A 13,151-nucleotide genomic window follows, 5' to 3' on the forward strand; every position below is an offset into this window, starting at 1 on the left:
TGCTGTTGTTCAGGTCCTCTCCTGCACGCTTGCTCTGCAGAGGGTACAGAAAATCCAGGGGAAAAACACACAGCAAAATACGATTATTTGAGTCCCTCTTCCTTGGGAAAGTACTCTTGGTCTCTAGAACAGAGCCCTTCTCCTCACCTCCTGTTGAGCTTGAGTTTCACCACCAAGCTAACGTCCACTACATGAGATCTCAGCGTATCTCACCCACTCCAGAGTATGTCCTGCACAATTCTTATGGCCCTTCTAGAGTACAGGAATTAAACAATATTTTCATTTACACATACACATTCCAACAAAAGCAACCAAACTCAGGAGGTTGAAGTACAGGTAAGCATTGCACCATAATTCACGTAGATTTAGCTGGACAAAATCTCTGTAAGGCTTCTGACCATAGTGTTAAAGTATTAAATTTTTAATATGCAGAAAACGGAGACCTTAGGACTTCCAGTTTACTGAGAACAGATTAAAAGAATTGTCAGACAGTGCCTTGATGGAGATATTTCTTTAAAAAAAGAGAGCACATTGCCATGGCAACTGCCATTAAATTCGGGGTACGCTATATATAAGGTGTTTTATTCACACAAACACCGCTCTTGGAACGGGGTGGTCAAATAGCATGCAGAAAGTTCTTTCGTTCAGGTATTTTTTTAAAATGGCCTCCAGAAATGGAGGCAATGATTACGTGAGAAAAACCTCATTTTAAGCCTTGGGATGAACAGTGCTGCGTACTCGGGCATAACAGATCAGAGTATTAAATTCCCTACATTTACCAAATGGAGCCTTCAAAATGTGTTATGCATGGGCCATGTAGCAAAGAGAGCCTGAGACATAACCTCTTGTATTAGAGACCCGCTGTGAGTCCTGAGGTGTGAACTAAAGCAGTGTTAGTATAGCCGTGTTAATATAAAACAAAATTTGCAAGAGACAGCTTGTGAGCAGGCTCACAGAACGTGGCAAAAACAAGGCTGGTATTGCAAAAACACACATTCCTGAGAAGTGCTGGGCATAGGACACTCGCGTAACTCATTCCAGAAAGGTGATACCAGAACACATTGATATCAAGATGGTACAAACACATTCCTCAGAGATAACAGGGACACAGTGGCTTCTCTTCAAGATAAGGTCAGGAGGACCGTGTGATAGATAGAGATGTTTTGCTCGAACCAAGATGTATCGATATATCAAATGGAGTCTCGGACTACCTCTGGCCTGAGGAGGAGGGAGTGGACTGACTGAGCCGCATCCATTGTCAGGGGCGTACATGTGCTAGTTTAATTGTGACATTGAGCCAGGGCGCTAGGACCGTGCTGCCTCAGCAATAAACCTGGCTGGGCACCGTTGCTACTGACGGGTGTCGTGGTCTCATTGGGTCGTTCAATGGAGGTCTGTTGTGCCAATTATCTGTGCAGAGGTGGGACCAGCAGACAGAGAACTCACACAGCCAACATCTGACGACAGACCATATATGTTCAACGTTCTTGAGGCCTTATTTATATATTTTTGTAGTTAGTTGCTTTTCTGTTCATGGAACTCTAGGAATTAGTCAACTTCCGTACAAGAATAAAGCCAGAGGCATTTAAATTACTGTGAAGCATGTTCTCAAAGTTAGGAATGTCTGGAATATATGATGGTATCAGTACATGCTTTATTTTAATTGCTTCCTCTGAGCTATTCCAGCATGACGTATATAGCTGCTTGTCCTCAAGGTGCTTTAGAAAATGTTATTTTTAGCAGCGCGTGCGGTTATGGATAAGCAACGGTACACACGAATGTGCTGAGGTTGGATTTAAAGAACTAAAACTATGTCGGAGACACAGTGCCAGAGGCAAAGGAATTCCACACGCACCTGCATCAGCTAAATGCCCTGGACCAGACATCTTATCTTGATACGTGTCAATGAACTCCATGTCAAGCTGCCACAGAAGGCAGAAGCGGATAAGTCCGGGGCTGGCTCAGTCTCAGTGCCTGTCAAGCAGAGAACAGTTTTGAACAAGAGCTTTGAGTGTTTACTGAGTCACACAAGCAGAGAGCATGTTGAAATTTCATTTCTCTGAATGCATTTCAGGAGCTCACTAAATAACTTAGCTTTTGAAGCGTAGCTGTAAAGGAAGATTAGATGTGCGTCTTTGATACTCTATAAAGACCTTTTTTTGGCGCTGCGTTTTTTGTTTTTTGTTTTTTTTTTGCCTTAACCTCAGCCATGTAGTTGTCCCTCTTTCCGTATCTGAGATGTGGGTAGCAACCTTCGTAAACTTCAATGAAGAGGTAGAAAGGTTTGGTGTCTCTTAAAGTCATCTTTTTCACTGATGCTCAGAAGCCAGAATCCTTTACTGGAGTCCCACTGCGCTAAGTATCATGATCTAAAGGTGCTTGTGATTTCCCCCCTTCCAAGCAGCTACAAATACACAATTGTGGTGGCCAGAAAGTTGGGTCACAGCTCCCATGGAACATCTGCAAAGATGCTCATTTTGCCTGGCCCGAGTTCTGATGTGTAATGTATTGGGCATGTTGGACAAATTAACTGTTTTGCTACAGACCACAAGCCCAATGTGGACTGGACTGTTTGTGAACGTTTGAGAACGTAAGTTGTTTGTGGCCAGGACTAGACATGCAAGTGCCTGAGCACAGCAAGAAAGGCTGTTCATGGAATCATTTCTGTTTCAGCCAGCAGCAGGACAATATGTTTCCTGCATAGAGAGTTGGCCCAATTTGCCAATCTCTTTCAGTGAGAAATGGCTGGTGTAGTTGGGATCCAATTTGCCTGGGCATCCAGGCTCTTATCTGATTAGAATCAAACCGCTATTTGTTTTTAGGATCACTTATCTAGAGCCTTAGTAGAGTGGCAGTAAACATGTGGGGATCTTGTCAACATCTTATGCCAAGCCTTTTCTATTCAAGCTAAACAGATTCACTGACAGATTTAACGTTCACTGAAGTCTGTTTCTCTGAGATCTTCTACAAGCATAAGAATAATAAGATGTGTATCTTGTTAGCTAGGGATTAGACCTGAGCAGTGTATATTTAATTAGACTGTAAAGCGCTTATTTCATTTTTAGCGAGGTTTACCGGAAAGAGAAAAACCAATATAACCATTTCAGTAAAATTAATACATCTGTATCATCTAAGAAAAAGTGAGGGTGTTCTTAAATACTCTTAAAAAAAACAGTTTGCATGTCAAGTAAAGGAGAAATATTTTCTTGCGGCTTTAGTATGGGTCATTTAATCTGTTTGCTTAAGACCTGTCCTCCCACGGATTCACCTTCAACACTATTCTAATGACATTCACTCTTAAAAAGTATTGTCAACCCCTGACCATTCGAGGGGCAGCGTCGTAGAGAATTAGAGCTTCTTGTTTGGGAAGCACACCGGAAGGAGGAACACGTCTCAGAAGGATCGTATTCCTGGGATAACATATCCCAAGATTTGGGAATCTAAGAGGTTCACCATGAGTCTGAAGGAAGATGATGTGGAGAAGTTTCTCGATGATAACCCTACTTTTGCCAAGCAATACTTCGATAACAAACTGAGACCAGAGCCACTGAGTAGCATTCAGACATCAGAGGAGAGCGAGATACTTTTTGAGTTGATCCAAGACATGCAGGAAAGCATTAACATGGAGAAGGTTGTTTTCAAGACTCTAAGAAGAATCAGCTCTCTCATCCACGCAGACCGCTGTAGCCTTTTTATGTTCAGGCAAAGGAACGGCACACCAGAGCTGGCTACCAGGCTTTTCAATATTGAGAAAGACAGCATGCTGGAGGAATGCTTGGTGTCTCCAGATTGTGAAATTGTCTATCCTTTGGACATGGGCATCGTGGGGCATGTGGCTCAAACGAAGAGAACTATAAACATAAAGGATGTCAATGAGGTTGGTTTTCCATTGGTTTGCTTCTTTAATGAAAGATTCATAAAAACTACCAGGGTTTGTAGAGTGAAGGAAATGATGAACAGGGGTAAGAGAAATCAAAGGTGTAGAAGTCTCATTTACTATACCAACCGTATGGCTGAAAACGGAAGATATGGTTGTTATGATTACGTTAAAAAAACCCACAACTTTCCAGTTTATTCTGTGAAATAGTTCTCGGTTATGAATTAATAATTGAAGGCTCAGACAGCACGGTCTGAGAACAATGCCTTGTATCACATTTTATACTGGCTCAAAATGGAAAATTCATCTAGTTTAAAAAAAAGTCATTTTAGCGCAGAGACTGAAACACTTGCTACAATCTAACCCTGCACTGAGAACAGCCTGAGGCACTGAACAGAAAGTGCAAGCCCTCAGAAAGAGTCCAGAAATATTTTACCACCAAGGAATTTTTTTCTGTCTCAGGTTTCTAGCATCCAGTGCAGGCCAACTGCTTTTCAGAGATAGTTTTGTGATCCAACGATTAGCGCCATCCTTAGCACTGATAAGTGAATTCTCATTAGAATCTGTGAGGTATAAACTTTGCCCACACATCTTACTATTCTTATTTTTATAGTCTTATATATTTATAAATGAGCATTATATATCCTAGTTGAAGAAACTGAATCTAAACTGAAACAGGCTAATCTGTGTTATAATCTAAAATCCATGTGACCCAAATATGATAGCTAGGATTACTTCATATATACTTCTCTCATAACTATTCAGCCATCTGTCTGTTCATTCAGCCAAAGCTCATCACTTGGTATCCAAATGCCTTAGCAAACTTACTTACAGAGTAAGACCTGTCTTTGCAGAGTAGCATGTTAAGTGCTGGCTTGGTTTTATAATCATTCATTGCGCTAAGAGTAAATGAGAGGAAAGTAATATTTTAACAGTTACATTTGCCTTTACTCTCTATTCTGCATTTCAGAGCAGGGAGCCTTCTGAGAAAGCTCCATATCTGGTAAGTTTAATCTGAAATAATAAAAACAAAGAGGAGTCCTTGTGGCACCTTAGGGACTAACAAATTTATTTTGGCATAACCTTTCTTGGGCTAAAAGCCACTTAATTATATTTTAATTTCTAATATGCCACAGGGACTCCTCATTGTTTTTGCCGTTACAGACTAACATGGCTATCACTCTGAAACCTGTCACTTTAACTATTGTTACTTCTTGTACCAGTGTGTGCACTCGTGGTAGATCCTGCTTATGGAGGGTGAAGAGCATGGTTTGTGTAGATCACTGCTACTTACAATGCAGACTGCAGCTTATTGAAACAATCTGGGCTTCAAGACTCCTGCTTTCTGTCCAACTGCAGTGCATTGCATCTGTCAGGTTGGGAGAGAGCCACCGGTAAGCCAAAGGAAGTAGAAGCACTGGCAGATATACCATATCTACTTGGTAGCATAAGGAAGGAAGTGAGGACTCAAAAAGATTGTTTAGATCAGTATTTCACACGCTTTTTGATACCAGAGATCGGCTTGATGCCCTCCTGAACTTAGATCAGGCAGATCTCAGGGACTGGCGCTCTGGCTAAAAGACTACTTACGTTTTCGATTGTACTTTGTTTTTCATCTTCCCCTCTTTTAAACAGTGCACTCAGTTCAGCAGATTTGTTGATGAACTCACCGAATACACTACAAGGAACATACTTGCAACTCCCATTATGAATGGCAAAGATCTCGTTGCTGTGATCATGGCCATTAATAAGATGCATGGCACGTTCTTCACCAGCTCTGATGAAATTGTAAGTGTTCAAAAGAGCCAGAGTATGTTTATTTCTATGATATAGAGGCTCATCTAGACTGTACCTACACTCCAGCCAATTCCCTTACTGTAGACCAGTGGTTCTTTTCAACAGTTTATGTTTAGGGGGTCTGTGAAAGATGACAGTGAAAATAAAATATCAGATCCCAGAAAAGGCATTCTGTTTTTCTGATCAATCAAAAACATGTGAATACCCCCCTACAGGTCTAAAGTTGTTAAGTCTTATCGTTACCTCAGAAGCCCCAGGTTAGCGCGCTTTCTCACACTGTGGCAAGTGCTGTGCCAAGCACGTGCAACATTTACGATTAAATTCGCTTCAGTCACTTTTCCGTCTAACAGAGAACATGAAACAATGGGTGTTACCATACAGACTTTAACAAGAGTGATCAGGAAAGGTGAGCTATTACCAGCAGGAGAGCTGGGGGGCGGGAAACTTTTGTAGTGATAATCAAGGTGGGCCAGCACTTTACAAGTACACTAGGAGGTGAAATAAACAATGGGAGATCGTTTTACTTTGTGTAATGACACATCCATTCCAAGTCTTTATTCAAGCCTAAGTTAATTTTATCCAGTTTGGAAATTAATTCCAATTCAGCAGTCTCTCGTTGAAGTCTGTTTATGAAGTTTTTTTTTGTTGAAGAATTGCCACCTTTAGGTCTGTAATCGAATGACCAAAGAGACTGAAGTCTTCTCCGACTTTTTTTTGACGTCTGATTTGTGTCCATTTATTCTTTTCCGTAGATATTGTCCACTTTGGCCAATGTACATGGCAGAGGGGCGTTGCTGGCACACGATGGCATACATCACATTGGTAGATGCGCAGGTGAACGAGCCTCTGATAGTGTGGCTGATGTGATTAGGCCCTATGATGGTGTCTGAATAGATATGTGGACACAGTTGGCAACGGGCTTTGTTGCAAGTAAACTATTTCCCCTTGTTTATTTTCCCTCCCTGTTCTTGTCAAGTGCTAGAAATGGCCCGCCTTGATTATCACTATAAAAGGTCCCCGTCCCCCCCCATCCCTCTCTCCTGCTGGTAATAGCTCACCTTTCCTGATCACTCTGGTTTCAGTCTGTATGGTAAAACCAATTGTTTCATGTTCCCTGTGTATATAAAATCTCCCCACTATATTTTCCACTGAATTCATCCGATGAAGTCATCTATAGCTCACGCTCTAATAAATTTGTTAGTCTTTAAGGTGCCACAAGTACTCCTTTTCTTTTTGCGGATACAGACTAACACGGCTGCTACGATAAAACTTTTAAGTCTAAAACTTATATAGTAGGGATCCTCAGCTAACCAGTTGAATGTGCAAACGGGTACAAATCTTTTCAAAAGTTGTTTGGAGTCTGCAAATGAAACAAGTTTGACAACCACTGCTGTAGACCACAGTGTCTGTGTTGTAAAATAGGCGTACATTGGTGCAGCTTACCTCAATAAATTACCAGGAGAAATCACACTTGTAACAAGGCTCTTCTTACAAAAGCACAAAGCAAAGCATAGACACGGGTTAGTTGGTGTGCGTTTGAGTGACAGACTAACGTCGTTGTAGCGGTACTGGTGAGTGTCACTGGTTAAACTCAACCAGTGGTTTAACAGGGTCACTGGTTAAGCTCAACACTGATTGTTTTCCATTTCAGCTTTTCCTGAAGTATCTGAATTTTGCCTCCTTAAACCTGAAAATTTATCATTTGAGTTATCTTCACAATTGTGAGACTCGACGAGGCCAGGTAAGATTAAAAAGGCCATTCCCAGTAACTCTTGTCTAGGTTCACAGGTATTTCTCTTCTGCCATCAACCAGTTTCACTAGGCTCCACATGGGCACTCACATGGGTCAGTGAGTGCTTAGCTGAGGGCAGGATTAGGGATTCGTTTTTCTGACTGGTAGAACCATTTGTCTATTCTATTAGTAATTTTTATTTATGAGATTATTTAACATTCACATTACTTGCTCTTTAATTCCGTTAAACAAAAATGTTAATTACACATAATTACTAAGAAACTGATTTTTTTTGCTGTTAGCCAGGGAACGATTAACTAATACGTATTAATATTGGCGTTTTAGCTATAACAGTTGGGGTTGATAGGAGCAGGGGAGCAAGACTACAGAGGGGCGGAGGGAATATATCCTGGTATAGTATATTTCAAAACCTGCAACTGAACTCAGGAGTCATTAGTCTCTACTGTCAGCAAATAGCTGTGCTACTTTTGACAAGGTCAGCCCCTTCTCAGGAGTGGGTGACTCATTCCCCTTCCCCGCCACCCTTTTTGCCGGTTAACAGAGGAAAGAAAGACAGGTTACTTGTGTTACTAGTTATCTTAGTAATGTCGTAGAAGGCTGTGCTGGGACTCAAGGTGCATACTCTGCTGATGACCCAAGGTTGGGATAGTATGATTCCACCTGATGGAACCTGGTTTTTGGTTTTTGAGGAAGAGTTATTTTGGGGATTCAGTTTCCTACCTTAAAAGAACTTTGAGATTGCAAAGGCTTGAACTCAAACTTTTGAAAATGTTAGAATTAACATTGCCTGTACAAACCTAATTTGGTCTTCTAGTGCACATGCCAAATTAAGGATGTTCAGGCAACATTAATTCTAGCATTCGTAATTTAATTGAGACCTTTGCAACATTAATATTAGTTTAATATATAGTTTTTGGGATGTAATATTTTACTTCAAGTTACTAACAGAACAGACAATTGCCGCTGCTAATGAATTTTAAAACAGTAGGTAATTTCCTTAATTTCGGACTATTCCGTTTTGCATTACACAGCTCGAAAGTGGATTTTACAAATGCTGAATGTTCTTTGAACTCTGATCCCAATAAGGTCAATGAAAAAGTCGCAGCCCGCTATTCGAGCTGAAACACGTAGTTAGAAGACTTTAAAATACTATACTGTTGCATTTCTAGAACGCTAAGTATTATTCACTTATTGTCTCAAGTATAGTTAGCTTTCCGGGAGGAACGGTCTACAGAATTGATTCTATTCTTCAGGTGCTGTTGTGGTCAGCGAATAAGGTATTTGAGGAGCTGACGGATATCGAGAGGCAATTCCACAAAGCTTTTTATACAGTGAGAGCATATTTGAACTGTGATAGATATTCAGTGGGCCTTCTGGATAGGACCAAACAGAAGGTGAGGATTCATGTGTATGGCCAGATAACACAGAAAGGGGCTTTAGGTTTCTTCTAAAGGTGAATTTGGCAATTTCTGGCATTAATTTTTGGCTTCGCGGTGTATGAAATTTCAGAGTGCAGTCCAGACCAGTGCGGGGCAGTATTACTCCTGCCCTGCAACCTGGGGCGCCTTACAATGGTTTACTGTTGTAGTTTCCAACTTTGGTTGCCTCTCAGAATGATGGTCACCTCCTGAGTATCTGTGTGTAGCCAGAGCCCTGGTACTGAAGCTCTGAACCCAGGAGACTTTCAGCACACACCAACCAGCTTTGGCTTCCACCAGCCTCGGTTCTCACTTGCAGGGTGACCCAGCACATTCCCAGGCCTGGATTTTCCCCAAAAACCTCTGTTTAGCACTGTCCAGCTATAAATCCTGTCTGAAGATGTGTTTTTTTCCCTTGCCAAGTGGCCACTTTATAGGTGATGGCCCATCAGAGGTGCTGAAAGCTAGAGGCATCAGCCTTTGTCTAAGATCTGCTAGACCAGTTCTGCTTAATTGGCACTACTTGGGTTTGAACATGCGCCACCAGTGTAATTTGGGTGGAAATTCATAACTTTACATATAATGTTGCTACATATATTGTACCATGATATTATTGACCAGCACATTATTAATTTTCAAAGACCTTACTAGGCATATTTTGGACAAAGATTATTATGAGTGCGGTGCATTTGGTCACACAGTGAAAATACAAATCAGTTCTGGATCATGATTATCTAAATGGAAAGTATAATGCAAATGCGATAGGGATTTGTGCGGTGGATGTATAAGTCTAAGCTTGGCTCCGAAGTGATTCCAAATTAACGTAATGCCACCTTATGAAGTTTGGTAGATTGAAATGCCAGCAAGGTTACCAAATCAAGCACTCCAAAGAAAGTGCCAGCATGAAGGTTGCCCGTGCACCTTCAATTCAGTTCCCGGGCGCATATGCATGAGGATACCTTTGCCTCATTCAATGTACAGGATTGTGTGGGGAAGGAAGCTGCTCTCTGCCTGTCCGGTTACAGAGTTTGGAAGGTGCAGTGAAAAAGGCAGGGGATTGCAGGAAGACAAAAGATGGTTATTCAACTGAACACGTATCTAGGAAATAGGATTCTTTTCCTGCCCCAGCTGCAGAATTCCTGTGCGACGTTGGGCAACTCACTTGAATCAGCCTTTTCACAGACGGTCACTAATTCCGTGTTTCGCATTTTATGGGTGTTTGACCTGAGGCCCTTGTGTCAGATTTGATGACGTGCTGAGCACTCACAGCTGCAACTGGAGCCAACGGGAGCTCAGCCGTGAACTCATGAAGTGCTCCATGGTGCTAAGTACTTTGAAAAAAATCAGACTCTAGGTATTTTCAGTTGGGCACCCAAATTACTTTAATCACTGTGCCTCAGTTCCTCATCTCTACGGTGTGGATAATATAGTGTGAAAATAAGGCATTGCTGTATGTAATGCTTCAGCTACTATCTTGAGGAAAAGCATAGAAAACCTTGGCAGGAAATCAATAATTCTGCCTTCAGAACAGGGTTTGAGTAGTGTTCAGCACATGAGGCCTGGCACCATACACTGAACAACAAGAAGAAAACAATATGTTTGAATAATTGTTCATTAAGTAAGCACCATCCATCCTCTGCACTGATTGAAACGAGGTCCTGTGGAAATGAGCCAGTTTAATCACATGCTGTCTTATGCACATGTACAAAGGGGCCAAATTTAAAGACTCCCAAATTACCTTATCTCTGGCATTTTCTTAAAATTTGAGCGCTTGAATTGGCAATATACATGTTTTTAACCTAAATTATGGTTTAATTTCGAGAGAATCACAGAGGCAAATTATAATAGCGGTAGTAGAACCCCACCTTTTTCCTAACACAGATACGCTTATTTATAAGTATTAAAACTAAAAGTTTTGGGGTGTTTTTTTAAAACAGGATTTTTTTGACTTATGGCCAGTTCTAATGGGTGAAGTTCCACCTTATTCCGGACCTCGGACTCCAGATGGCAGAGTAAGTGAATGACCTACTAATCTCCTTCCCCAGCTTACTCTCACCACGAGCTTGAACCAGGATATTTTTCTTTGTAGGAAATAGTCTTTTACAAAGTCGTTGATTATATCCTACATGGAAAAGAAGATATTAAAGTTATCCCGTGAGTAAGCAACTCTACTACCATGTCTAGAGCTATTTCCGTTGACTATCGGTAGCACAGCCTTTTAAGATCTGAACATCATAGCTGAAGTAACAATGGAACATGGAGTTGTAGGGTTAAACACATATCAGGGTTAAAAAGGTTGGTTGCTTCTATTTATCCTAGTTTGAACCTGGTCAGTCCCTTCCCTTAACCGATTAGTAGCATCCTCTAGCCACCCACTTCAAATTCAGCATTTGTTTCCCCTCTCATAATTTCCTTTATATCTGCACTCCACTGCAAGCCACCTTTTGATATGCCTGCCCATGTACCATACTGCCTCCCTTATCAGCCCTTGGGGGGGGCCTCCTTCCACTTTGGTCTCTGCTTTCCTCCATGCAGTCCGCTATACATGACATTGCCAGGCGCTCTCAGTTCGTCAATATAGCTGCCTCTCCTTGTGAAAAATTTCACCTTAGTCAGAGCACACCAATAGTAGAGCACCAGTGTGCAACAGAGAGTACTTTACCTAGCCTATTTTTTAAAAAAGCTAGGGCTGTAAATCTTGACTACATCTTGGTCACCTATTGCTTTATATCTGTTTACTTTTGATTGTGAGCTCCTCCACAAGGTCTGCAAGACTAAAGGCCTGTTATATTTCCCTTCTTTCCACTGCCCCATCTTTCTTTCTTTCTTTCTTTCTTTCTTTCTTTCTTTCTTTCTTTCTTTCTTTCTTTCTTTCTTTCTTTCTTTCTTTCTTTCTTGTTGAATATTGAAGTTTTAAACCAGTAAATACACAACCAGTCCCACTTCATTACCTAGTAACACTTTGTTACAGTCAAGATGAAAAACTGGGAACTGACTGGAATACACCATGCAAACTGAAACCTTTGAATCTTCAAACTCATCACTTGCTTCATCTGTCCATAAGAGTCTGATCGTATGAATTTTAACTCACACAAGTAGATCCTTTGAAATCAACAGGACTACCTGGCTGACTAAGGATTATATGTCTAAGTGCATGTTGCATGATTAATCAGATATGTTCCTGCTCCACAAAAATCTCCAGGAAATATATATATTCTCCATCTTTTGTTTTATTCAGAAACCCCACAGCAGATCACTGGGCACTTGCTACTGGACTCCCAACGTATGTCGCTGAAAGTGGCTTTGTAAGTATTTTACTAGGGCTTAATTGTGGATTTCAGAAAGTCAAACTAATTGAGCCCCTCTAACTACCTTTAAAATTGACTATTTTGGAAAGGCGGTAATTGAACTTTATGCAAGCTTTTTGTAAAACGAAATATTTTTATGATCTTCTAGATCTGCAACATTATGAATGCCGCTGCAGATGAGATGTTTAAATTTCAGGTACTGTGAAAGTTGTCATAGCTGTTAAAAACAGAATTGTTAACATAAATGTAATTTACGTTCTCTTTTTTGTACGTAGAAATTCCTTAACTTTTGTCATTACTGAGTTCACTTAAGAAAAGCACTGGAGCATTTAGAAAATACATTTTATATAGTTAACGTCTTTCTTCTTGCGGTTGCTTCAAGGAAGGTCCTGTAGATGACTCAGGATGGGTCATCAAAAATGTACTATCTATGCCAATTGTAAACAAAAAAGAAGAAATTGTTGGTGTTGCCACATTTTACAACAGAAAAGACGGGAAGCCATTTGATGAACAGGATGAGACTCTCATGGAGGTACAAGTGGTTACCAGCTCCGAAAGTAGCTTAGATGTTAAATGGGAACCCTGCTTAAGACGGTGGAATTCTTAGTAGTACATGTGGTCTCCAATATTTTGCAGCCCCCCCCCCATATATTTTCCTTGTTTGAGGAGGTGTAACCCAGTAGCTCTAGGTCTCAGAAATTGCTTCATATATAGATTTTAGGCAACTGAATATTTCGAGGTAACATACCCAACTTCTAAAGGGAATTGTACAAAACCTGACAAGCATTTTGAATATCTAGATCCTGTGCACGCATCCAGAACTAGCAAAATCATTTGCAATATCACCATCAATTTATTGCCATAATATTGCCAAATCCTGACTCCTTGACCGTCTACAGTGAGACACATTGTGCAGCCTGGACAGACATCTCAGCAAACGTGTTAAGTGTATGCTGACAGTAAATGGCTCTTTGGGCAGCTGCAGAGCACCTATGAAG

At 40.9% G+C, this 13,151-nt stretch overlaps 1 protein-coding gene across 3 annotated transcripts in view; it reads left to right on the forward strand.

Moving 5' to 3' along the window:
* Positions 1–3,124: 3,124 nt before the first annotated feature.
* Positions 3,125–13,151, forward strand: part of LOC102935293 (rod cGMP-specific 3',5'-cyclic phosphodiesterase subunit beta) — a 32,370-nt gene continuing 22,343 nt past the window's right edge. For 2 of the 3 annotated variants that reach the window (XM_037902254.2, XM_043546351.1), the window contains exons 1-9: positions 3,125–3,877; positions 5,513–5,665; positions 7,326–7,415; positions 8,681–8,821; positions 10,783–10,857; positions 10,935–10,999; positions 12,084–12,150; positions 12,302–12,349; positions 12,536–12,685. In XM_037902254.2, coding sequence (XP_037758182.1) covers positions 3,455–3,877; positions 5,513–5,665; positions 7,326–7,415; positions 8,681–8,821; positions 10,783–10,857; positions 10,935–10,999; positions 12,084–12,150; positions 12,302–12,349; positions 12,536–12,685 — 1,212 coding nt within the window. In that variant the 5' untranslated portion in view covers positions 3,125–3,454. Of the gene's footprint in view, positions 3,878–5,512; positions 5,666–7,325; positions 7,416–8,680; positions 8,822–10,782; positions 10,858–10,934; positions 11,000–12,083; positions 12,151–12,208; positions 12,686–13,151 lie in introns of those variants that run through there. The other variant, XM_043546350.1, reaches the window with a different exon arrangement.

Source organism: Chelonia mydas, chromosome 5, assembly GCF_015237465.2.
Source record: "Chelonia mydas isolate rCheMyd1 chromosome 5, rCheMyd1.pri.v2, whole genome shotgun sequence".
Classification (NCBI taxonomy): Eukaryota; Metazoa; Chordata; order Testudines; family Cheloniidae; genus Chelonia; species Chelonia mydas.